The following is a 27,748-nucleotide window of genomic DNA, read 5'->3' on the forward strand; positions in this document are numbered from 1 at the left end:
CAAAATGGAACTATTTCGCTCAAATAAAGTGGTCTCCTTTAATACCATGGGAGTAGAGAATGGCAAAAGCTCGAAAGAATTCATAGAATTCCTTGTGTAATGTTTAGGGAACACACATAATTCTCAGAATGAAAAGCTCTAAATGATTACTTACATATATGTAAAATGCAACAATAGAAACATTTTTGAAATCAAGGGCTGCGTCAATCTCATCCATGAAGTAGAGGGGAGTGGGTTTATAGTGATGAAGAGCAAACACTAAAGCCAATGAACTAAGTGTTTTCTCTCCTCCTGAAAGGTTGAAGATCTTCTTCCAACTTTTCTTAGGTGGTCGAACACTGAAATAATTAAGAAAATCTTGTCATTTAAATTACTTGTAAAACTAAATTAAGACTCCATGATTTGTTTCCTGTAATTGGCTTCTACCACCTTCCTTGGGAATACCTAACTTGCTTTTTCATAAATATAAATTATTGGTGGGTTATTTTATAAAAATATTATTGAAGGATGAACACATAAGAACACCCAACAAAAATTTAAGATTTAAACAGTAGATCAGTAAGTAATTCTTGCTAGTCTTCCTGTTTCCCATGAATACTGGAGTGGGTAGCCAATCCCTTCTCCAGGGGAACTTGCTGACCAATGAGCTGAACCAGGGTCTCCTGCATTGCAGGTGGATTCTTTACCAGCTGAGCTACACAGGAAACCTGTAGGCAAGCTAGTATTTATCAAATAAAATACGCTGTAGACTTAACCGTCATATCCCACCCCTAAAAAATACTAAGTTTGGGGAATATGTACAAAGATGTTAACAGAAAAATCCAAAACTTGGTATATGGCATCATTACAAACCTGAACGTGATTCCTTCAGAGAAAGGATCCATGCTGTCTACAAGGTCCAGCTCAGCATCGCCTCCCAAAGTAAGCATTTGGTAATTTTCCTTTAATTTATTTGTTATTATATAAAAACCTGCCATGAATTCATTAAGTCTTTGTTTTCGAAGATCTTCATATGCCTGTCTAAAATTATCTCTTTCATTAGTAATTTTATCCAATTCTGCTACCCGTTGTAAATATAATTCTTCCTATGAAAAGAATATGAGAAAAACATGGTATACATTTCACATGAGAATTAAAACTGCTAATTATATAATAAAGGCTTAACAATTTAGGCTAAGGACTGAAGAGACTTTCTGACCATTACACATGAGTCATTTACTTGTACCTTCTTTTTATAATCTGCAATGGCGCCAAGATTTGGTTTCATTTCATGACACTGGGCTTCCAAAACTGCGATTTGATTTGTTATAGAATCTGGGTTCTTGATTGCTTCAAGCTCTTCTGGGCTTAGAACTGGAACCTTTTCAACGTGATTATCTTCTATGGGATGCAGTGTTATTTTTGAAATCTACAAAGTTGGATGAATATTAGAAAATGCAGCGTTACAATTCATTGTTTCAAAAAAAACCTCTCAGGGACTTCACTGGTGGTCCAGTGGTTAAGAGGCTGCCTTGCAATGCAGGGGATGTGGGTTCGGTTCCTGGTTGGGAAATTAGCATTCCACATGCTACAGAGCAACTAAGCCCAGGTCTAACAGCTAGAGAGTTCATGCACTGTGATAAGAGATCCTGCATGGAGCAACCAGGACCTGACAGCCAAATATATTAAAAACAAAAACCTCACAAATTTAAGACAAATTACCTATCAGAATGACGTATAAGAAGTGGTGACTCATTTTTATATCAACTATTTTTCAAAGGACTTAAAAAACAAAAATAGTTGTAGTGCTCAAGTGTTCATGTTCAATCTCTATATCAGCTCTGGGATGAAAATGTTGACTAATTCTAACCATTACTCTTATTTTTCTGTATATAATAACTTCTATATACTGTTCATTTTGTTCCCTATAAACCTGAGATGTGATTATATAGCCTGAAATTAAGAATTACAACATACTTCAAAAACACAAACCCCAACTTTTTTCATAAAGGGTATTTTAAATTTACACTTGACTAACAATTCTCACCTCTTTTTGCCAATATTTTATTTTAGAATTATGTTCACCAATGTGACCATCTATTTGTTCAAGTTTCAACTTAATACTAAGTGCATCTTTTTGGAGAGCATGTTCATTTTCCTGAATTACTTTTAGTTCTTCAAGTAGGTTTCGATGTTCTTTCTGAATTTCTGGTAAGGATGCCTAGAAAACAAAAAGAGCTGCTATAGATATGATCTCAGAATAGGGATTTTCACATTACAAAGATGAAGTCAGCACTCTCGCCTCTTGCCTCTTTCACTTTAAAGAAAATGTTTTTATTTACAGAAAGTTAAAATGATCATTTTTTATTACACAGATGGAAGTTAACATAAGTGTAACCTACTGAATGCTTCCTACACAAGGTACTGATGTCATCCATAATTCTCTACTGCTTCACATAGCACCCTCTCCCCATCTTACCTCTGCATCATTTGTATTCTTTACAACCTCTGCTGCTTTGTCTTCAAGACTTTTTAGCGCTGTTGTTAAGTCATCTACTTCTTTCTCAGTATCTTTTATTTCTTTCTCTGTACGTAAGACACTGTCTTGTGCTTTTTTAAGATTTCTAAACAAGCAAAATCTTATATTAAAAACTTTTCATGACATTAATGTGACACTGTTTTCGATCACAGATTTAAAAACTTATGTTTAAAAAAAAACAACTTGTTTTACTAAAAATCTTTTGATTGATTTTTATGTTTGTACACACATTTGTGGGATGTTGTATATTTTATTAAACTCTCAATATAAATTAATGAAAGTTCCTTATATAAAATTTTAGTTTCATTCAATCTTAAGACTATGAAGCAAAATTGTCCATTGTAGTATTATAGTCTTGTCATTTTCTTCTCAGACTGGAGGTTCTTAAATCTTTAACTCTTGAAACTATACCTTCAAGTAAATTACTTCCTGGTTCAAGTCAGGGAAAGTGTTTTGGGCAGAGTGAGGGGAGGAAATGGGACAAAGGACAACAGGGATGACAATGACACACACACACAACTATTTTTCCCCTGTGACTGATACCTGTGTTTATATTAATTAGCACCTTTTAACAAAGGACACTGCAATAACTGAATAACCAGATAATCACTATGCAACCAATTTATAATTCTAAGACAAACAGCTGTTTATATTTCAACATTGTATACATACTGTGCTTTATTTTAGAATACTTCAATACTCTAAAATTTAAAACAAGACCTGTATTATGAATGTATTAAAAACTTTTTGGGACAATGGAATAATCTAATTAAAATTTTCAGTTACGAAAACAATTATGCTAATAGATCTCATCCTTCTTATTCTCCTAAGACCTAGATCTATTTAAATGAATCACCATCTAATCCTCTAAACCAGAGAAATGAAACTCTTAACTTCTATGTCCTCACAACTGGGGAGTTACATAACCACATTTTGGTAAGCCATACCTGTTTTATCAGTTTTTACAAACTAATCATACGATAAATGTTTATTATTGGCCTCCACCTATTAAAATCCTACTAGGTAACAATGTCAGATCTTAAAAAGTAACAGCAAACATTTATTGGACATTAACTTTAAATATTAACCCCCGTTTCAGTGTGATGTAGGGAAGAGGAAGACAGGGCAGTATGCAAACTCTACCTGTCAGCAGTCTTGATTGCCACTTGTGCCTTAGTAATAGCAGAAGCACATTCATCTAATTGCTTATTTATTTTATCAAGTTTGTCTTGTTGGGCCTTGAGTTTATGGTTATTGATTTCTACGATGATATTGTGTAACCTTTTAACCTCAGCTTCCACTTTACCAGCTCTCTCAGCCACACTGTTATACTCTGGGGGGATAAAAAAAAGTAAAATTAATTTGTGTTTCTACACTAATAAGCATCATTTGTTAGATGCATTCAATAAATTTCTTCAGTCAGTACAACTTAACCTGACGCATGCAAAAGAAACTTTAAACATTTGAGGAAAAGGGCCTCAAAAACAAAGCAAAACTCCAAACACAAAACCAGAATGCCCTATATGAAAACAAATGGTGTTACAACAACATATAGTTAATTCTCTGGCTCAGCTGTGAACATAACCCATATTTCTTAATGGCTTCATACTGTTTATAGGGTACTTTGACTATTTGTCTCATAATGATTTTTTACCCTTAGACTCTGTACCCAACTACAGACTGGGGGTGAAGAAGCTGTGGTTATTTAATTATGCTAACCCTCGAATTCTCTTCTTTATAACAAAGTGGGGGAGATAGAATAAAGTGGCACTTTTCTCTGTGGCACAGAAGGCTCTTAAGTTACACTTCCTAGATTCCCCTGTACCTAGTGTTTAGACATAAATTTAAGTCCATTCTATCAAGAAAAATTCACACAATTTGGATGGCAAAAGTGATGAACTGAGCATGTTTCTGCTGGAAGTCATGGAAAAGTTTTCTTGGTGGCAGTAGAGGCTCTGATGTTCTGTCAAGAGTTTTGTGAAAACTGACAGGCAATGGCATTAACTTTGTCGGGGTGGATTATGATAGGTAACAATGTGCTTCTGCTGTTGGCAGTTATAGTGTCATCTTCCTACTTTGAGAGATGGCTTTTCAATTGTAGAAGAGGCGGTATAGTTTCTTTCATGGTTTTGCAGAGTAGCTCTGGAAATTATTCTTAGCGTTTATCCTAGAATTTAAGTTATCACAATGATCCTATAAACAATCATTTTCTCTCTTAAATGCACATTCCTGCACCAAAAATTCTATTTACACTAGCCAGAGTGGATTCTGTTCTCCATATCTGAACCCTAATCATTATATGACATAGGAAAGATGAAAGGTGGCAAAAAGCTAAGGGGTTCAAGCTATCTACACCTATGTCTAGAAAGGAAGCAGATACAGTGCCAACTTATAGAAAGAAACTCCCATAAAGCTTCTGTGGGAGGTATGTAGCATTTAGCATAGGAGAAAGCAGGTAGGATTTGCTGAGAGGAAAAGACTTAACTGTGGTTTCCTCTTGACTGTCTATTCTGTTAGGTAAGAGGGAATTTCAATATTCTCCACATTTTACAATTATCTTTTTGTTCCACATTTATCAGAGAATTCTTTAGTCTGATTTTAAAAGCTCATCTAGTGAGTTTAATTACAATGTCTATTTTTTTGTATTTCTGAGATCACCACTTGATTTAAAAAAAAAAAAAAAGCTAAACAAAACCCTGCCCCTTTTAGTCTTCTAACTCTCCCCTCTCCCTTAAAGATACTGTATTTATTGAAAGAACTGTTTTGCTAACAGTGGCGAGTCTGTGTGCTTAGCTCCCTTGTGGGGTAGAGTACTAGCTGCTGTGGGGTCATGGCATTGTGACTTCACTGGGACGGACCAAGTACGCAACTGGAAAGGGTTCCCCTCTTCAGAACATCATTTTCCTTATTTTAAAGTACCTAACATGCATTAAATTTCCCTGCCTATTTATAGTAGCATGTCTCTTAGAAATAGGAGGGGAAAATGGACATAATGTAATTTGTAATTTCAATGTCACCATTTTATACCAGCTTGCTCCTTTTATTCTCCACACATTTGCCAATTTTTAAAATCTAAATTAATGTAAAATGAAATATTTAATCTTAAAGATATGCTTGCCTAAGTGGGCTTCCATATCAGACATTAAGAAAGTCTACTAATAATAACCAGTACTTCCACGAGAGGAGATATATATATATATATATATATATGGCTCCTAATAAAGTCAAGGAGTCCTTTTCAAACTAAATACAAATTCTTGTAGTCTCAATGACAGTGTTGTTATAAATGACAAAGATTTATTTTTTGTTTGACCACTAGGTTCCATCAAAGCAGAAACAAATACTGTAGGTACCCTGGGGAAGGAGGAGTAGGGTGAAGTCTGTGTCTGCAAGAACAAAATACAAATCCAAAATAAATGCAAAGAAAAAAAAGGTCCTGTCAGGTTATGTCACCTCCCTGTATATCACTCTGCAATGGCTTTTAATTTCCCCTGGAGACATGGCCTATGAGGCTCTACATTATCTGGATTACTCTATCAGTTAATTCTAGGGATTCCTTGCTAGAAACTTCTGACATACTACTTTCTGCCCTAGGGTCTCTACATTCTTCCTGGAATGCTCTTCTACATTTGCACTCATACTTTCCTTGGGTCTCTGCTCAAATCTCTAGCAGTAGCCTGTCTAACCACTGTGTCTATCTGAATCCCCATCTGGTACCATTTTCCTGGTTTTACTTTTATCACCTAGTACCACCTGTTATAGTATGTGATCTATTTGTTTAGCTTCCTTATCTCTTAAGGGTGAATTCCTTGAAAAGAGGGACTTTATTTTGTTCACAGCTTGATCAATAGCATCTAAAACAAAGCTTGGTCAGTAGCAGATACTTTTTTGAGTGAATACCTCAGTATTAAAAATATAAGTAAATATGACTACAAAAATAAAATATTTTTTTTATATTAATATGCAATGTGCACAGTGGACATCTGTCTGCTTACAATCTTTTCACTTCTTTTTCTTTTGGAAGAAAAGTCCCTCATTTTTTTATAACATTTGGATAATTGCTCCAATTCTAGTCCATCTAATACGTATGGATGAACAATCAGTATTTGTGTTCCTTTGCTCATGAACCAGACTGTAAAAAGGGTCTGTCTTGATGTGATGAAGGCTGTGTTTCCTGGGGTCACTGAAATACTGCGAAACTCACTGTTACCTCCTCCTGCACTAAGATGACACCTATGTACGTTTAACTGAAGCCAACATGAAGTGGGCTTCCCTGGTGGCTCAGATGGTAAAGAATCTGCCTACGATGTGGGAGACCTCAGTTTGATTTCTGGGTCAGGAAGATCCCCTGGAGAAGGAACTGGCAACCCACTCTAGTATTCTTGCTTGGAGAATCCCACGGACAGAGGAGCCTGGCGGACCATGGGGTCACACACAGAGTTGGATATGACTGAGTGACTAGATGACCTGAACATGGAAATAGAAGTGGGCTACTCAAGTACACGGCCAGAGGATTTTAATGTCAAAGCCAATTCTGACTATGAGCCTATGAACTAATTCCCTTTCTTGTTGAGTAACTTTGGTAGAACACTTACATGTTTTTATATACAGAGGAAGAAAAAAGTTCTGGAAAGAAAAATATATGTTCTTTAAGTTCTCATTAACAGCACAGGTATTGGAATCAGATTGCCTTCATCCTGAATTCCTATATCACCACCATACATTATATGACCTTGAGCAAATTATATAAACCATTCTGTGCCTGTTTTCTTATCTGTCAAATGACATACTTATTAGTACTTACTTTATAACCTTCTGAGGATGAAATAAAAATAAAAACCGTATTAACAGTAGTCACTTGAATGTAATATATATACCCTACTACTTTTTATTCTACAAATTGTGATCTTAAACATTACAAATATTACAAACCTGTTTTTGACAATATAGGGGAAAAAGTCTGTATTTAAACATACCTGTCTTGAAAGCATTGACATTTTCTTCAAGCAATTTCTGCTGTTTTTTGTCAGGGACTGTAGCAAGTACATTAGCTTCAAGTTCCTTAACTTGGACATTCAAATATTCTTCTTGCTCTGATAAACGCTACAGAATGTTTTAAAATTCAAGGCCAGTATTTTAACTTACAAAAAATAGTATTTGCTTTAAACATTTTAAATTAATAAAGGTACTTAAAATCTTTAAGAAAAACACAAAAACTAACAAGGGCAGAAAACATAAACAATAAATACAAAAATTGAAAATGGCCAACAAAACATATGAAATGTATAAATTCATTACAAAGACAAGTTAAATGCTATTTTTTAGGACATCCGTGTAGCAAACTTAGAAAATACTGAAGACTACTTAGTGTTCACTTAGAAAAATTATTTGTATATGCTACCAGTAGTAAATGAATTAGAACTTTTCGAGAACAATTTGGCATTATGCACCAAATGCTTAAAAACATTGTACACATACTGGGTGATAATTATAATTTTAGCACTAAGGAAATAATTGGATGAGCATATTAAGGTATGCCTAACAAGAATATTTAAAACATAGTGGTGTACACAGCCAACACAGAAAAACCTTTATCAAACTATGGTACAAACTATGTCAATATAATTGCACACAAATTAAATTTACATTTGCTTAAAAAGGAAGCTAATTACTGAGTGAAGAAAAGTTACTATAAGACTATAAAAATCCATATGCAAACTTAGTAGGTAAATCAACATCTACCACATACATAAACACATACACGCAAACTAGATACTGCCACTAAAAGTTAAAGGCCATACACAAAAACTGAAGGTGATAATCTTTCGCGTATTTTCTAAAAACTTTCCTGGTTTTGTTTTTTTACAGAGACTGTGGGCATGCATTGCTTTTTTGTAATTAAGAAAACTTTCCACTTTGTAAGGAGAATAAAATAAAGGGTCATTGTTACAGAAAGACACATTTCTGTCATGTCCAAATGGAAACCAGAAATAGCTATGGCTGGAGCAACATTGTGATAGGACATGTATCTATTAGTACTCAAGGAAACAAAAATCATTAGACCCTAACCCAACCTCCCCCTCCCCTTTATATTTTAAAAATTATAAGCAAACAATAAAATGCTTCTGCCAAATTGCTGTTGAATTCCAACAGTTTCAGCTAATATTGGTAAAAAGGTACCTGGATGCTTGCAGAAAACTTTTCTAGTGTATTCCTCATTTCTCGTTCACTATGCCTTAACCTAAGTATTGCTTCTTCCAGTTGTACTTTCTGTTCCTGAATTTGCACTGCTTTTTGAGAGTCTCTCTGCAACTGTGATTCCATTTTATTTACCTACAAAGAAAAATACCAGTGAATTAAGTTTATTCCAACAAGAGTTATTTCAGATTAACAGCAATTTATGAAATGATGAAAACCCAAATTTCTGATCTTAAAGACTAGAAACAGGGAGGGAGGTTCAAGAGGGAGGGGACACATGTATACCTATTGCTGATTCATGCTGATGTACGGCAGAAACCAACACAACACTGTAAAGCAATTATCTTCCAATTAAAAAAAAAAAAAGACTAGAAACACAGCAAACACCCCAGTTCCAATTCTAAAACCTAATGCTTAGGAGATGGTCAACTAACTTCTGCATCATAGATTCAGGTGAAAAGGCAATTTTAAGTGTTGTATAATCAATTATAGTTATAGTGAAGGTATACTATCCAAATATTTAAGAGGAAGAATATAAACTACTTCAGAACTTTAAGGAAGAAAGTAGTATAGTGTTCTGATTGTGATAATGGAACATAGGTTCTTTTGGGCATTTTGACATTCTATTTTACTTCTGGAAACAAAATATTTTGAGATAAAAACCTGGAAACATATCAGAAGTCTTTGCTATATTTACAATTTAAGTCATTATTTTGAAATACAAAAGATAATGTAATACAGCAGTAACTGTGAAGAAACAAACATCAAACAGTAAGTTAATAGTGAAATAAATTATATGATCCAAGTGTGATAACAGAAAAAGATATGTATGCTGAGTACATACTTTTTAATTAACATACTTTTAGAACTTTAACAGGGTTCATATGAAATCCCACAGCTTATACACTAGCCATTTATAGCAAGTTCAACCTGTTAATTGAAAATATGATTATAGTACATTTAAAATAGTAGAATGTTCTATAGTATGTTATGTATCAATAAAGCTGCTTTAACAAAAATGTCTCGACTATAATTTCTGACCTCTTCTTCTGAGATTTCAACAACAACTGATGAACCCATCCTTCCTTTCATTACTTTGCTTCCACCGCCAGTCATTGTACCTGGAGAATAGAGAAGTCAGACTTACATGTATGTATCCCCCCAACAGGATTAAATAGACTCAATAGCAAAGGAAAAAAACTATTACCTGACTGTTCTATGATTTGCCCTTGTAATGTTACCACTCTCCATCTTCTATCTTTTTGATAAGCTACTCGTGTGGCTTGATCTAAGCTGTCAGCTACTAAGGTATCCCGTAAGGCAAAGTAAAAAGCTTGGCGAATTGCCCCATCTTTTACTTTTACTAAATCAAATAACCGAGGAGTATTCTCAGGAGTTTGAATTTTGGTCATTTTCTTTGCCCACACTGCCATCTAAAAAAAAAGAAAAAAAAAAAAGATGTTTCTTTAGGTATCTTTTATAGAATACATGTTACACATTATAGAATACACATGTTAAACATAAGGATATGTACACAAAGTTCTTAGTTATCTACATAACAATATTTATTGTTATTTAAGAAAAAGATATTGTAAAATTATCTCTATTCACAGATGCTCTGATCTTATATATATTAAAATTCTGAGGAATCCTCACATGAAAGAACTATTAAAACTAACATGAATTCAGCAAAGCTGCAGAACATAAGATCAATATGTAGAAACTGTACTTCTATACACTAACAATAAATAATCTGAAAATGAGATTAAGAAAATCCCATTTATATTAAAAAAAGATATTAAAGAACAAACTTAAAGGACTCCTGATTTTAAAGCTTACTACAAATCTACAGTGATCAAGACAGTGTGATATCAATGCAAAGTCAGACATAAATAAGAGGCCAGAAATAAACTCTTACATTTATGATTGGTTGGTTTTTGATGAGCATGCCAAGAAAATTCAATGGGGAAAGAATATAAAAGGTGTCAGAACAACCCAATACCCCAAAGAGTAGCTTGATCCCCCACTTTATAAAATTAACATGGATTAAAGAACTAAATGTAAAACCCAAAGCACTAAAGCTCATAAAACAGAGAAAGTAAATCACCCTGACATTAGGATTACACGGTAGCTTCTTAGATATGACACCCAGTACCCAAGCAACCAAAAGTAAATAGACTGCTATCTAAAATTTGTGCTTCAGAGGCTCCATCACAAGAACGTGAAAAGATGGCTCACAAAATGGGAGAAAATATTTGCAAACCGTGTATCTGATAAGACTTATATCCAAAATATATAAAGAACTCTTACAACAGTAAGACAAACCAATTAATGAATAAGAATCTGAACAGAAGATAAAGAAATGGCCAATAAATAAGCACACGAAAAGTTGGTGTACAAAAACCTGTGTACATGAACATTCATGGCAGTATTAACCATAAACAGCCTAAACACGGAAACAACACAAATGTCCACCAATTGATGTATGGATAAACAAAATGTGCTACAGAACATAATGGAAAAGGGAAGAGCATTTGGCAATAAAAAGGATTAAAGTGCTGATGATGCAACATGAACTTTTTTTAAAAAAAGAGCAGACAGGGAACTGGATCTTAGTTCCCATAAAAGGGATCAAATCTCTGCCACTTGCAGTGGAAGCACAGTCTTAACTACTGAACCACCAAGAAAGTTCCATCATGGATGAACTTTGAACACCAAGTAGAAGAAGCCATAAACAAAAGGCTACATATTATGTTATTTCATTTATACACAATGTCCAGAATACATAAACCTAGAGACAAAAAGTCAGTTAAAGGTTGCAGGGGGGTGGGAGAACAAGGGTAGTGATTGCTGAGGCGTATGGGGTTCCTTTCTTGGGGTAATGAATATTCCGGAATTAGACAGCGGTCATGGTAGAACAATCAATTCTGTGAATGTACTAAAATCCATTGAACTATATTATTTTAAAATAATGAATTTTACGATTGTGAATTATATTTAAGTGTTTTTCTATTTTTTAAAAAAGTAGTTATTGAAGATGGAAGTTAGCATAGCAAACTACCAGTCACTCCAACATAAGAATGCATATTACTTTAGGGGAGGCAGTACAAGTTTTTTTTTTCTCACAACAATGTAACCCCTAGAGCCTAATATAATCCTCAAAACTTACTAGGTGGTTCACTGAAGCAACTATGAAGAAAAACCTAGGATTCAAAATCAATCAACACCTGGCACTTAAAAACCAAAATACAGGTACATTATAAATACCCACCTTATCCAAACCTATGAAGGTTGCAACTCCAATATTTTGTCTTTTAAGGAAGTTTACACATTCTTGGGCTGTATCAATAGAATCAACAACAATGTAGTCTAATGCATGACAACAAGATGAAATAGCAACATCGTATTTTTCATCAATTGTTCCTAAGTCCCCCTAATAAATAAGAGGAGGGGGGAAAAATCAATGCACAATCAAATCAGCAGGGAATTAGGCACAGGATCATTTCTATTTATACAGATTTTTCATTTAATTGAAGAACTATACCTACATACAGTTTACAAAAGTACAAAAATGGTATACAATGAAAAATTTAAGTGTCCCTCACATTCGATCTTTCTCTTCTGCAGAGGCAATCACTACTAAGGCTTTTATCCACCTTTAAAAAAAAACTTATGGATATACAGTCTGAAATTTTAATGAGCACAAAATGAACAGAACTCTTTTCACTACATGTAAGTGAAAATGTATAATGTGAAGATTTGAAACCTATAATTGTTATAAGCAAAATAACTTATAGAATAATAAAACTCTGAATTATTGAAAACCATCTAAGTAAATCTGTTTGTCTATTAATAACTTAGCTATCAGGGAGCATTAACCAACTAGTTTCATTTTTCCTTGAGCAGAGGAACAGGACCAAACTGTGTATCTTCAAAGCATGAAGCTGTGGAAGCAACTATGCCGGGTGATTTTCACCTGCCCTTCTGAACCACCACCTCCTGCTTCCTTCTCCGGAAGGCTGACTCAGGGAGTGCACTAATTGGTTCTTCTGGCTCTCCAGCTGAAGACAAACTGAGGCACCAGCCAGAAATGGTAGAATAGATGAATGGGGTTGAAATATTTATTTTCCTCACTTCCTTCCAGCTACCTCCAGCAATGGCCAAATTCCCTTCCTTCTTCAGGTTCAGGAGTTCACGCTTCAGGTACCCACTATCCCTAGCCTTAAGTTTTGACAGCATCCTTTGCGATTTTCCTAAACTCTAGCTACAACCCTCAGTATAATGGTATAAAGCTCAGAATATAATTTATCAAATTCTTATTTTTTTAAAGAAAAAAGTAGTTAAGTATATCAATAGAATTGGATCGTTTTCTTAAAGTGACTGTAACTATCCCAAACTTAATTTTTAATGGGCTTCCCTATGGCTCAGGGGTAAAGAAGCTGCCTGCAATGCACGAGACCTGGGTTTGATCCCTGGGTTGGGAAGATCCCCTGGAGAAGTGTAAGGCTCCCACTCCAGTATTCTGGCCTGGAGAAATCCATGGACTGTATAGTTCATGGGGTCGCAGAGAGGTGGACACAATTGAGCGACTTGTACTTGCACTTCCTTAACTTTTAATGTGAAAGGATCCATAACACAAAGAATTTTACTATGCCTGAGTGTAAAAGCAAAATGCTTAAAAAAAACCTTAATATACAGTTATTTTAAAGTTAAGAAAATTACAATGTCTGAGAAAAATGTATAGTTATTTATAAATAAATTTACCAGTCGTCCATATATTCCTGGAATTCTGCCAGATTTTTTTTCTTGAATTATTGCATCAAGGACTTTTCCCCTACTTCGATTCATTGCTAAGGAACTCTTTGCTTCTTCAACTTTTTGGAAAAGATCACGAACCAAACTTTTGAAATTTATTTCTTCTTGTGTAAGTTTTTGAAGTTCTTTTTCTTTCTAAAGGTGAAAGTAAAGAAAATGAACTCCCAAAGCAGACACCCTTATTACAACATAGGAAAAGGCCAATAATAATGAACACCTGAACCAGAACTATGCCATCACATTGTAACTGCTGCTTTGATTTTGAAAAATATGGATGGGTTTTCTATTTTAAAGGGGGCATAAATTATCTGGGTCAATAATAAGAACAACCTCAATATAGTCTAGGAGCAGTGCACTGATTTGATAGAATGAGTAGAGCTAGGGTTGTGGAAATCCCAGTTTTGTACCACATAATTATGCATAAATGTTTCCTAATTCTTATATTCTTAAACTAATCAAAAATAGATCTCAATATAGGATTCTAGATATGGGTGACTGGGTATGGCTATGATTAATACTGTGGTTTGCTTTCTAAATAAATCTATTATTTAGTTTATTATATATCAAATATTTATTAAATTATATAGTGTTATATAGCATAATTCATTATTCTTATTAAACCAAGGAAAACAAAAGCACAGCTCTGAAACAAAGGGAAACATGATGAGTGAACAGTACTATTTCTATACAAAAATGTCAGGCTGCCAACAAAAGAGAAACCTCACACATGTACACAAAAATCCTAATTCTCAGTTTCTCAGTTTACCAATTTAGAGCAGTCATTTTTCCAATTGACATTCTCTTTCATTTCCTGGTTTTAACCTCTATTACCAGTCATACTGGTTTCAAGTAGAAGCTCAAGTTATACAATTTACCCAAAAATAAACTGAATCACCAGGAAGACAGAAGTCATAACTGAATATAACCTAAATTTACATTTAAATTCTACATGGCCACCAAGTTTTCTGATGATCAATCAGTGTGCATTTACTAAAACGAAAGAGACTTTATTTTCGGTGTCATTTCGCTTCAAAGAGCATCTTCTATTGCAATTTGTCTAATGATGCTTTGGAAATTAAAGTTATGAAATTCCTTACTCAAGGAGAGGAGAGAAGATTGATGAACTAAGTAAGATATCTTGATTAGTTCAACAACTTGCAGTCCCAACAAAGAAAGTATATTCTTAAGTTCAAAAATAGAAAAAAACACTACGACAGTTGACTTGAATATTTGTTCACACACACACATTTATTTGACTTTCCTGTATCACTGCATAAGTTGTCTACATTTACATTTAGGGAAACAAAACCTTTCTTTTGTTTAAATTATTTCCATGGGAAGTAATGATGGCGATACTTGAGGGTAGAACACAGTTTCTTGACAGTCTCAATTTGATCTGTATCAGATAGAGTACTGAAAATATTAACCCCATTCTTTTGGGGAAGATTACACTAAACAACAGCAACAAAATCTATCAGTCACACCAGATGTTGAGATTAAAAAAAATAAGTATGTAAACATGTATGAAAATAAATAAAACTAGGGTTGATAAATAATGTTCATATGAAACGCAGAAGCAAAGATTTACCTCCTTTAGTTCACGTTCAGTTTGAGGGAGTTTTGCCTCTATATCTCCAATTGCAGCTTTCCTTTCTTTGAGAGTCTCAGAAGCTGCCATTAGAGCTTCTTTGGCTTTACTTAATTGAGACACTGCAGTATTATGACGACTGAGATAGATATCAAGTTCTGATTGAGCTACATCCATCTTTGAACGTGCTTCATTTACTGATTTACTGAAGTCCATAAGTTCTTTCTCTCGACTCTGTTAAAATATGATAGACCCCCATTTAATCTGAAATATGTGTTTTCAAACCTAAACCAAAGTGGAAACCATACATTTTAAATTTAACTTCATAGATTATGTAAGCATAATATATAGAACTAAATGTCATAAGTGAATGGACTAACAGTTTTTGCTTAGTTGTGAATGTTCATGGTATATGAAGTCTTTCCCCAACTGATTTAATAACAGCTTAATGAGGTAGCTGCTGCTGCTGCTAAGTCGCTCCAGTCCTGTCTGACTCTGTGTGACCCCATAGATGGACGGCAGCGGTCAGGATCCTCCGTTCCTGGGATTCTCCAGGCAAGAATACTGGGGTGGGTTGCCATTTCCTTCTCCAACACATGCATGCATACTGAGTTGCCTCAGTCCTGTCGGACTCTGTGCGACCCTATGGACAGCAGACCACTAGGTTCCTCTGTCCACAGGATTCTCCAGGCAAGAATACTGGAGTGGGTTGCCATTTCCTTCTATCTCAATTTAGAGACTAATATGATAAAAAATCATGACCACCAACACACACACCCACACCACTGTAGAATATGTTCAAAGCACTATCCTGAATGTTTTGTATGTATTAATTCCTTAACACAACAATCCTATGATCATCATCATGCCCATTTTGAGGAAACTGAGGTCAGAGTTTAAATAACTTGTTCAAAGTCATGCACTCACTCGTAAGCAGCAGAGCCTGTTTTTAGCTCCAAAGATACCTAGGTATGAGTCCTGCTTTGTTACTAACCTAGAATGCCAAGGCACACGGGATTACTTGATATACATGAGATGAGCTAATGTGAAAAATTGATCTATAAAGTATTGTATTAGGAAAGTGACTGTATGATACTTAGCCACTTTATCACATAGGCATCCTACTTACAAACTCTTATAGAGGTTAGAACATGTCCATATTTCGAAACAGAATCAATTTAGTCTGTCGAGAAACCCCAAAATACTTCACTGAGGTATAATTTACAAAGACCTTATATGTAACTGACTTAAGCAACCAAGAATTAACACAAGACCCATAGCTTTAACACTATTACACAAGAGCTACAAAAGTAAAGAAGGGAGATGTCAACCTATGGTTAGTGCAGTTCCAAGCATGTATAGGTAGTGACCAATTAAATTACCAAGAAAATAATTTAAGAGACGAGAAAACGTGGTGATTAAATCAACATTAACAGAGAATAGCATATAAAGCAAAGTATCTGATATGCATTTTCTTCTACCACTTTAAGTTCTCATTCTCAGTTAACATCTTTTTAAAATGAGAAAGCAGAAAACAAAAAGGGAGAGTGCTTAGGTTGGCTATTTTTGTGGATGTTAGATATTAAAAACCTAAACTTCTCATTCTAACAGTTCATTTTTTACTATTACTATAAAAACAATCTTTAAGATAGGAGGGGAAAAAAGCCATCAAAATAAACACCAACTGATAAGGAAATCTTACTTCTTTTTCTTTTTGAAGGTCTTGTGTTTCCTGTTTAAGGCTATCCATAACTTCCTTTAATTTTTCTTCTTCTTTTTCTTTTTCTTTCTCAAGGGCATTGTTTCTAGTTGTTGTCTCCCTTATGATATTCTCACTCTTGGCAGGTATACTTTTAAATTCTTCAACCTAAGATTATACAACAAATTAAAAAGTTACTAGGAGCATGTTCCTTTAGGCTATCCAATACCATTAATACCCGACTTATTTAAAAGCATTTCTCAAGATCTTCTAGACCTTTGCAGTTTTCATTGTAATTAGGTTTGAACCAGCTAGCTTTAGGAAGTATACTTCCTTAACTATATGCTGCAATTTCTATATTCAGTCTAATTCATAGAATTAGGTAAAGATTATTCTATGAATTCTTGATTCCTTACAAAAGACAATTCTCCTTGGCTGGGCATTGTATCTTTCTTCCTTCTGCTCTAACTTTATGCTGTAATTAACCTTCTTCACCTACACACATGGTCTGAGTACATGGAATTCCTTAAAGTACCCTTCACGGTACATTACAACTTACCACATATTACCTTTACACCCCCCCAGTCTCTCTCAAATCCTAAGATCTTTCCCAACTTTACCCTTTCAGAGTCACCATGTGGGACTAATATTTTATTCCATTAATACCTTCCAGTAATAATCACTCTTCCACAGTTGGTGTCCAAAGGCTAATAACTGTTACTCAAGTTACATCTGGCTTACTCTGTTCAATTTAGGGATTACTATGACATCCATGGTATTTTGTTTATCCTGGTTATCTGTAACGGGGGAAATTAAACACTTCCCAAAATGTTATCCTTCAAACACTGATTCATATAAGATGTGCTATTACTGTACACACATAAAGTATTTTATGAACAAATGCATTTGCTTATAAGGTAAAGCAGAGCCTATGTTATAAGTACCATGTAAATATATGGTACAAAACTTTTTTGAGGGGAGGGGCTTTCAGTGTTGCCTCTATGAGTATCTGATTAAACTGTGAATATAGTTTGAAATGCTCCAAATTAATTATTAGTCTGGCTCCCAGCAAATTAGGCATTCTGGTCTAAAGTTCATCGTCTTTTAAAACTTCAAACTAGCTCATCAACCCCTTGCTATAAATTATGGCTTCCCCTTCCCTCCTTTCTAATGGGAAACTCCTGCTGATATTCTTAACTTGATTTCTGTAGACAAAGGTACTACTTTTAAAAGTCTATGATATGTAACTAAAAACCTCTTTTTAAACCATATATTCTACGAAGATTATTTTGTCACCAAAACAGAATTACTGATTTGGTAAACAGTTCTCCAATCATGTATATCAGATACATAAGCTCTAAAACTCAAAGTCAATGGATGCAGGATTTCCATAGAGGGTGGGGTGGGGGGAATTAGGTTCAGAGATAAATCCTGAAGCACTTAACATTCAGAATTCCAATTCATTCTCTAAGGGGCAAGAACATTCATGAAAAATAATAAAAACTACATCAGACAGACATGAAATATTAAGAATTTCCCCCACATAACCTACCTTTTCTTTATCTTTTTGAAGTTGTTTCTCTAGTTTTTTTGCTTTACTTGTAGCATGTTTCAATTTTTCCCTAACTTGAACATCTTCCAAATCTAGTTTTGTAAATTTTTCTTTGTTCTCCTCAATAAATTTTGTAATTTTATTCAGCTTCCTAGCAAAGTAACAAAATTATCAGTCACTATTTTGGATATTCAGATATTTCAAAGTGACCTTATATACCTTGCCTGAAACACCGTGTAAATGTACCAAGTTCTTATAAGGTAGGATCCTAATACTACCTGCTTCAAGCTAACCCTCCCCTCCATCCATATTTGAAGGAGTTGTTAAAATGTGTGGTTATGAGTTATTTTGTCTCTCAAAGCTAGATTGGAAATAGTGACTATGATGTCTAGGTATATAACAATTTGACAGTTAAAAAAAAAAAGTCAAAACTCATTTTAAAGAATAAAAAAAGAAAACTGCATAGGTAAGGGATACTGGTGTCACTGAAGATTGCCATGAAAAAAGTAATGATAAAACTTTAAGACAACTAACCTGTCAGGTTAAATACCTATTTTTGCAATGATGTTTTGTATTATTGAGTTCTGCCACTAGGGGGTAGCATCCTCCATTATTTAACACCAGAGTTGGGCACTCAAACCTGTGATAATCATCAACTGGATGAAAGGCAATTCAGTTTTTTGGTTGCAAAAAGAAACCATTTAAAATATTTCATATGCTGGCAAATATATTGCCCTCATATGCTGGCATTAAGTTTATATATAGACACACACACACATACATGTCATAAAATAATCTACTTTTAGTACTTTCCAAAAGATTATTACTTCTCTACATCTTTTACAGCTTTATTCTTAGCTTTCATTTCATTTGACAGTATATTGCTCTTCTCATTAATTTCTTTGGTATCTTCATTAATTTTTTCCTTTTGAGTCTCCATTTCAGCAATTCGTTTCTGCAGATCATAACTAGAGAGAGAGAAAAAGCTATCAGAGATCCTAAAGTACCATTTCTAAAACTCTGAAACTATTTTAAGTAAAATCAGCTGTTTCTAAAGTTATCTAGGTCTTTGGAGGGGGAAGGAAGAAACCAACCCAGGGTCAAGGCTAGCATTAGGAACAAAATAGGTTCCATATAAACACAATTAGATCTGCTATTAAATGAATTAAAAAGAACTTGTAAGTAGAACTATTAAGTATTAAGCACAGTGATATTTGTGAACTCAACTTCAAGTAGGATAGTTAAAAATTAACTTCATTACTATGGCAAAAAACTCTAATTTAATAAATTCATCACAACCACTTGCAGAATTTTTTTTTACTTCCGTCTTCGCATTTCTCTAATACGGGAAGAGAGAACAGATTAGATTTTAATGTCAGAAACTAATACAAAAGTTGATAAATTAAGGTACTTACATGTAATATTGACAGACATGATTCTTTTTTCTATATATTTCATTTTCCAAGGTAAGAAATTCAATGGCTATGTTTTTTTCTCCTTCTAAGGCATCCTTTTCCTTTTCTACCATCTTAACTCTGTTTAACTACAAAAGTTAAAAGGATAGAAATTGTTCATATTAAGTGTATTTGAACAGTCTGAATTTAAAATATGCCAACATGAGATAAAAACAAAGTACATTCACAAAAGTGTTTCTTTGAAATGTTCATAAGGAAAACATAAAACTTCGCTTAAACAATTATGATCTACCATAACTTGAATTATCTGGCTTAGTAAAATTTGTTAATCAATAAATGAAACATTCTGGTTTACAAAAGCCTACAGAAGATTCACCTTTTCTCCTCTGTGTTCATTTAATATTTCAACTCTCCGACATAAGACTTTAATAGGTTCATTTAGTCGTCCAGAACCAATTATATCTTCTAAATATTCAAGCATACCCTCATCGTGTTCAGTCTGGCCTTTTGGTTTCATCATAGCAATTTGTTCAACTTCACCCTTTAAAAAAAGTAATATTTTACACTCACTGTATATGTTTGGCTACACCAGCCTCAAGTGAGAACTAGAAACAAGTCAATTAACAAATCCAACATTAATTAGAACTAAATGATGTAAATCAGTAGCATAAAAAGATTTCGTAAGATGCAAATAGGACTTCCCTGATAGTTCAGTGGTAAAGAATCCTCCTGCCAGAGACTTGAGTTCGATCCCTGGTCTGGGAAGATCCCACATTCCTTGGAGCAACTAAGTCCGTGTGCTGCCAACTGCTGAGCCTGTGCTCCAGAGCCCAGCTTTGCAACAAGAGAAGCTACTGCAATGAGAAGCCTGCGCAACACTAGAGTAGCTCCCATTCGCTTCAACTAGAGAAAGCCTGTGCAAAGTAACAAAGACCCAGCACAGCCAATAATAAATAAATAAAACTATATAAAATTCCAAGTAAAGATGTTCTAACTTTCTAAACAAACAATTAAATAAAAAAGGAAATACTATTTTCTCTCATGGTAATAATAGGAAAAGGCCAACTGACTGTAAACTAAAGGTCTTGGTACATATAACACTGGAAAACTTTTGCTTGCAATCATTATTATAACAACTTTTAAACTATAGTTAAAATCTAAGATTAACATTATATATTTGCACTTATGCAGTTCAGGTACAAAGAGAAAAGAAAAAAATCCAGTCAGTAACTTTCAAGGCTGACTGAAAGGCAGCCATTTAGCTTGATGGGGGAGAAAATTTTGTCTGAATATGCTCAGGCAAAATGCTACTTTACTTCACACCAGTAGCCTGCTTGTACTCTTTATTACAATAGAAAAAAGGGACACACAAGTAGAAAAATAAAAACATATCCCTTTATTTCTGCACAATAGCTAAGACTGAAAAATTTTTTTAAAAAAGGGGCATATATTCTTTCTCAATTTAAATATCTACAGTATTTATAAATGAAACTTAAAAATCTGGGTTAAAACTTGCTAATGACAAAGCATCATATTACCAAAATCTTCAATATAATTATACACAGAAAAAAAAACGATGACTCCTTTTCTGTACTTTGATAACAGCACATGATTATAAAACACACGGTGAAATGTTATCCTAAGAGCCTGTCATTGTTAAAATTTCTCTGTAACCTTGGGTATGTATGAATTAGATTTAGCTAAATATTAGTGTTTAAACTAAAACATGTAGACATTTATACAAAGTATTTTGTTCTGCTTTCAATTATCAGTTCTTCCCAAATATTTTAGGTAAGCTTTAAGTTTTAGACAGAACTTAAGCCTGGGAGAGTATCTAAGCTTTGGATCACAACAGGTGAGACTCTAGCCATTGTACAAGCCAAGACTTATTCAGTTGTTATCTAAACAAGGTTTATCAACAGCAACATTGCTGACATTTTGGGCTGAATACTTTGTTGTGGGGAGCTATGCTGGGTAGCGTAAGATGTTGAAACATCTCTGACCCTACCCACGAGATGCCAGCATGAGGCTTCCCCCAGCTGCTGACAGCCTAAACTGTCTCCAGACAATGCGAAATGTACTGGGGGAGAAAGCAACAACTACTCCCAGCTGAGAATTACTAATCCGGAAGTAGTTTAACTCTTTTATGTCTGTGTTTATAATCCAAATATCTGACACCAAATAGTCTAGTATTCTAATTCGATTTGAATAGCTGAACACTTACCGTAAGATAAATGAAAATTCATGTCAAGAGAACTTACGTATCTGAGTCAAATCACATAAGGTATTATTTAGGCATACATTTTTCAGATAACCAGAAGTTATAATTTGGTGTAACAATGACAAAAAATATTCCTAAGGGCATCATACTTTTCCAGGCCAAATTATTTACTGAAGTGATGGAATACTACTATTAGGAGACTGCCTAATAAAAACAAAGCATAGAGGTCGCTTGTTTTTGGTCACTTGTTCCTCCCTTTCCAATTAAAATGAAAGATATATAGCTCTGATTTCTTTTCATTCTAACAAGGTTGCCCAGCAGAAAAAACATTTTCAAGTCAAAGACAAGGACATTTATGAATCAACAATTCCATCTCAAGTCCCATATAACACTGTTTTCATTTGTTATATGGGATCCATTAAAAAATGGTTATTATCAATTGACACTACTGAATCAACAGGTTATTAGAACATTTAGGCCTCTGCCTGTCAGGTGACTATTAGGACTGCTGTGGTATTTCAACGACAACCTGAGACCTTTCTTGTGGTTCTGTTCCTTGATGTTCTCTGACTGCCTTAGCACTTGCTACTATTTGTTTTCTTCCTTATTTTTCCATTTTGTGTCATTTCATGTATAATCTGAGGGCTTGTATAGTCTAGGCTTAAAGGACCACTCATTTCAGAAAACGTACCTATCCCAAAATGAAATTACAAAGTAGTTTTAATTTAAAGCTCAGTACATTTTAGAAATAATCTAAAACCTGAATTTAAAGTCACCTTCAAAGCTCCAGATCACAAACAGTGGTAGTATGGTAGACAAAAACCCAAACAAACAAGTTTCAAGTTGCTATAAAGCTAGCATCTGAAGCTGACAGTTTTATAGTCCTCCTCAATGTTATTTCTATTTTCCATAGCTTAAGTGTACTAAACAAGGTTTTAAACAAAGTTCTTCACTGTTGTTTACTAACTTCCTATGTTTTAATTTGTATTTACACTGTATCAGAGATATTAAGCAACTGTGGAAAATACCATTTATGGTTTTTAAAAGCAACATAAAAATAGCAAGAATATGTCAAGAGGATATTTATAATATCCAAGGCCTAAACCTTAACTTATTGAACTGGGCAGAAAACCAAGATATTGTGACTCATTTACAGCATTCCTCAATAATCTAATTTACAACAATACAGCTTAAAAATCTAAGAGGAATAAACAGGTACGATGCTTTATCTTTACTGAAACAGAATCCAAATTTTACCAAGCATGAATCACAGGAAATTCAAATATAGTACATACATAATAAAATGTTTTTTTTCCCTAATAAGGAAGGCCTTAAGATTTAAGGTAAATATAGGTGTTTGCATCAAAATTAAATGGTCCAGATTTACTAGGCTTTGACAGTTTGCCTTGGTTGTATTTTTATTTTCTCCATTTTCTACTTTAAAGTTACTGTTTTTTTTTTAAGTTACTGTTTTTATGCTATTCTAAATAAATTTTTAATTTGTGAACTAACAAAGGCTAAGAAACTAATGACTGAGGTTAGCACCTGTAAAACAAGTGCATAAACAGAAAGGACAACGCTTTAGGAGGTAGACTGCTTGGTATTTATTTTGGGTGCTTAGGGATAGTTTCTTTCATATAGTTGAGGTGTTGAACAAGACACTTTTGGATAACTGAAGTACTACTGATAAAACTAAAACAACTTCTTTTGATACAGCACAGTCTTATTTCTACAGATAAAAGATCAGAATTCAAGTAAGCTTATATGTTATGCCTGGTGGAGAAGTATACTGGAAAGAAAAAATGAACAGGTAACTCAGATCTTGGTTAATCCAATCTCCAAATTACTAAATAAGAAAAAAAAAATCTTAGTTATTTTTAAATTTTAGTTTAGATTTTAAAATATGAAGACAAAAAGCATATGAAGTTGAAAACTGTGACAAAATGAGCTACTGTGAAATCTTTCAGCTAATAAAAACTCTACTTGTTCATACCAAGAATTAGGACAATGGGAAACCAGCTCTCAAACAAGGTATAAACAGGGAAATGTACAAAAATGTACAAAGTACAATGGTAGTTATAACCTAACACTTTTGGAAGGCATGTATAAATGCCTGTAAGGACAAGAAATAAGACTTCTACCATCTTTGGATCATTTATAGTATCTCAGTTTAGTGACTCATTAGGAACTCATTAAAATAGCCAAAGATGAAATTTTAAATGATTTCAAATACTAGAAATACCTACTTGAAGAACCTACTATACCATTATAAATACTATAAAAAAATTATCCTTATGGACTTCTAAATTTCAGTGCTTTTTAGTCTAAAAAATAAGTTTTCACTTTAGCTGAATTTGTATCACTTAGCCTGTTAATCACTACCACTGGCCAAAGAGCCTACATTTTATTCAAAGCAACCACCTATGTCTTAGATGATGATATTCTGATGGTCCCAAGTTCCCAATCTCCCAAACTAGTTAGTTTTTAAGATAAATGTTATTTAGTGGGAGATAAGGTAATGAAAATTGTATTCTTACTTACTTACCTTCAAATGTTTTATATCTCTAGGGCAGGAGTCTAAGATTTTGATAAGGAGCTAAATAAAAGTCCATAGAAACCACTGATACTTTCCCTCAAACTTTTAAATTATCTATCTAGTCCAGTCCCTGTTTCTTCTTCCTAACAGGTGAGCCCTTAAGATTCTTATCTGTAAATTTAATCAAACGGAATTCAATTTGTTAATGTGGAAAGTTTACCTTGGTATTAAAAATGATTTCAACAATGTAACTGTTAAGATGATTAAAAACAAGTTGAGATTATGGGGATAAAGGGCTTAAGCATCCTGGACACTTTAGAAGCACATATTGAATACAAAATTTACAATTTAAGAACTACTCTTATTTACCTCTTTGGGATGTTACTTTATTTAATTCCCTTTATTCACTGAATTATGTAGAAAGGCTATACCAAGGAAAAAAAATTACCCTTACAAGAGTTAAAATGCAGTCTATTTTGATGAGTCTACGTACAGGTGTAAAATTTTATCTCAGGGTGATAGTAAGTACACAGCAAATAATAAGATAAACACAACAATAAGCTCCTGCAAAATGGTATCATTATCAAATTTAGTTTTCTAATGGGGCATAACTTTTTAATCCATAATTAACCAAATCAAATCCCAGAATAGTTAAATTTGATTAAAAAACACACATAGCTTTAACCCCACATTTATGTAAATTCAAATCTCATTTAGAAATATATCTGCTTATGATTTCCCAACATCCATTTTAAATTAAGTTTGGGTTACAGAAGTATACAAATGAGCTGGTAGCAAGATACTAACATAAGTCATCCCAGAATGATATTTATTTACTTTCCACATACATTATTTATAAATAACTTTTATTTTTTAAAAATAGTTGAAAAATATAGACTGAAATGGAAATAGCAGCTAACATTTTATAAGTTTCTTACTGGGAACACTCAGCCACACTAACAGAACTTTCTCAAACGTAGCGCAGGACACTAAAGAATATCAGCTGCTATTTCTACATCACAATAGTTCTCCTCTTAAGCCATGCTTTTACGCTAACAAATTTCTTGAAAGATAAAACATAGAGAAGATAAGGCATTTTCTTACCAAGCAAATCTGGTAGAAAATACCTTTACTCAAATAAAGAAAAGAATTTCTAATAAAAATCAACTTAACACCAAGTTCTTAATGTTATACCTCCTTAAAAAGACTTTAACACTATGATACTTAAGAATGAAATATCACTTTCTAATTTTCCAGTAGTAGTGGTTCAATAGGCCACTTAAACCAAAACAAAGAGCTTGTATGAGCTTTTAATTGACCATATTGTTTAAAAAAATAAATAAAAAATTAAATCAGAGAAATCTGTCAAACACCTAGTATCCAGAGTGTTTTTTTTTTCTTTTTTTGGCATATATATTAGAGATTACAAATAAGAACAAAAGTAAAAGAACTACTAAAAGATAACAAATCTTATTTAAAATGTTATCATAAAGAGAAATACAAACAGAAATGATAAATAGTTGCTATGTCCCTGTCACGCTAAAGCAGCACAATAATATTGGTGTTTAATATTTATTTTACTACGCCAATATTTACGTGCTGCTAGAGCGGAACAAGTATGTCAGTCCATCCAAACAAAATGAGCATATGATGATGAAAATACAGTTTTGAATGCATTTCCTTAAATTTCTAGAGCAGCAAATAATGATTCGCATCTTGACTGTAGTATGTAAACCATGATGTGCTGCTACAGTACTTTAAGGCCTCAAAAATACAGGATTCATCCAATAGGAAAAAAACCTCTTTACACTTTTATTAAAAGAAAAAAAAGAGAGAACCTCTGATGTCTTAATAAACTTACCTGTAAGATTAAAAATCTATTATGGTCCAAGTCAATTCCATGGCTTCGAAGAAGAATTCCAACATCCTTAAATGTAGTCTTCTTCCCACTTACGTGATAAACAGAAGTATTATCTCTGTAGGCCGTTCTGGATACATAGAAGTTACTGTTAGGAATGACTTCATAATCATCCCCTTCCTGTTTTGAGGAAAAACAAAACCAGAAAACAATTGCTGGTATTAAATCATAAGTTTGCTTCAAACTTCACTCAATTCATATTGAAACTAATTCTATGGATTAAGAACTTTTAACTGGATATGTACAAAAGCTGACAATAGTTCTAAGAATTAATTATCTTAGCAAAGAATAGAAATAATTTTCTATTTCTATGGAGTTCTTGGTCTCCTTCCTCACAGATCACAAAAACCAAAAAGTCAAACCAACTACACCTTCAAGCCTAAAAACACACATAACTGAGAAAAGAACTGAAAGGAAACAAAAATCCCACTGTATCCAAAACAAACTCACCCAAAATATTAAACCACCTTGATAGATTACATTAGTTCATTAAAAAAAGCTGCAAGGGATGAGTCAAGGAAAAAGAGAGGGGATAGTAGTGCAGTGATATAGATTAATTTTTGGAGGGTGGTGGTGGTGAAAAATAAGCTATTAATTAAAGGTAAAAAGAACTGCAAAGAACTGACAACTACATTTCCCTGTTTTTTAATCAAACAAAAAGAAATGAAGGGCAAATCTGCTTTAACATTAAAACTTGCTTTCCTTTAAAAACTATGTCATTTTGAAACCATGACTTTTAAACTTCACACAAATCCAGTGTAATTAATAAGCTACAAAATCAAATCTGATTTACTGGCTATCTACTTTCCAACCAAAACTGTATAACAGAAAAGCACTAAGAAACAAAATTAAAATATATACCACCATGTAGATTTATTTAAAGCTCTTTATATTAAAATTAAAAACAAAACAAGACCTAGAGGCCAAATCACATCCTCATTTCATTATGTAATTAGTTTTCTACATTTTTAGGTTCCAGCCAGTTTTGAACTATGAATTCCCAAAGCTGATTCTTAAACAGAAGAGAAAAAACCCCAGTACCAACAGAGCCATGTAAATAACCCAAATACGCATTTTATGTACAATTGTCTCCTTTTAGAGGAAAAAAAAAAGTTAGCTTATCCTTCTGCTGTTTTAAAAGTTGATATGAAAGACAAGTTCTTTCGTATCGCACATATAGATTCCTACTAACTTTAATGTGAATTGAGATAATGGAGATGGTAAAATTAGTCAACTGTTACATTTTCAAGTTTAGGTAACTTATCTGAAAGCAATGAAAACATAACTT

The 27,748-nt window shown here is 33.6% G+C and overlaps 1 protein-coding gene across 4 annotated transcripts in view; it reads right to left on the reverse strand.

Annotated features, from left to right (window-relative positions):
- Nucleotides 1-27,748, reverse strand: part of SMC4 (structural maintenance of chromosomes 4) — a 32,714-nt gene that overhangs the window by 1,327 nt on the left and 3,639 nt on the right. For all 4 annotated transcript variants that reach the window (XM_043473876.1, XM_043473875.1, XM_043473878.1 and 1 more), the window contains 19 exons: nt 26,404-26,580; nt 20,162-20,326; nt 19,786-19,913; nt 19,198-19,338; nt 18,371-18,521; nt 16,822-16,986; nt 15,120-15,353; nt 13,481-13,666; nt 11,988-12,149; nt 9,924-10,149; nt 9,758-9,837; nt 8,699-8,851; nt 7,495-7,621; nt 3,662-3,851; nt 2,459-2,603; nt 2,027-2,200; nt 1,226-1,408; nt 853-1,085; nt 155-338 (listed from right to left, as the gene is read on the reverse strand). In XM_043473876.1, the coding sequence (XP_043329811.1) occupies nt 155-338; nt 853-1,085; nt 1,226-1,408; nt 2,027-2,200; nt 2,459-2,603; nt 3,662-3,851; nt 7,495-7,621; nt 8,699-8,851; nt 9,758-9,837; nt 9,924-10,149; nt 11,988-12,149; nt 13,481-13,666; nt 15,120-15,353; nt 16,822-16,986; nt 18,371-18,521; nt 19,198-19,338; nt 19,786-19,913; nt 20,162-20,326; nt 26,404-26,580 (3,204 nt within the window). The remainder of the gene's footprint in view (nt 1-154; nt 339-852; nt 1,086-1,225; nt 1,409-2,026; nt 2,201-2,458; nt 2,604-3,661; nt 3,852-7,494; nt 7,622-8,698; nt 8,852-9,757; nt 9,838-9,923; nt 10,150-11,987; nt 12,150-13,480; nt 13,667-15,119; nt 15,354-16,821; nt 16,987-18,370; nt 18,522-19,197; nt 19,339-19,785; nt 19,914-20,161; nt 20,327-26,403; nt 26,581-27,748) is intronic.

This window comes from Cervus canadensis, chromosome 7 (assembly GCF_019320065.1).
Source record: "Cervus canadensis isolate Bull #8, Minnesota chromosome 7, ASM1932006v1, whole genome shotgun sequence".
Taxonomy (NCBI): domain Eukaryota; kingdom Metazoa; phylum Chordata; class Mammalia; order Artiodactyla; family Cervidae; genus Cervus; species Cervus canadensis.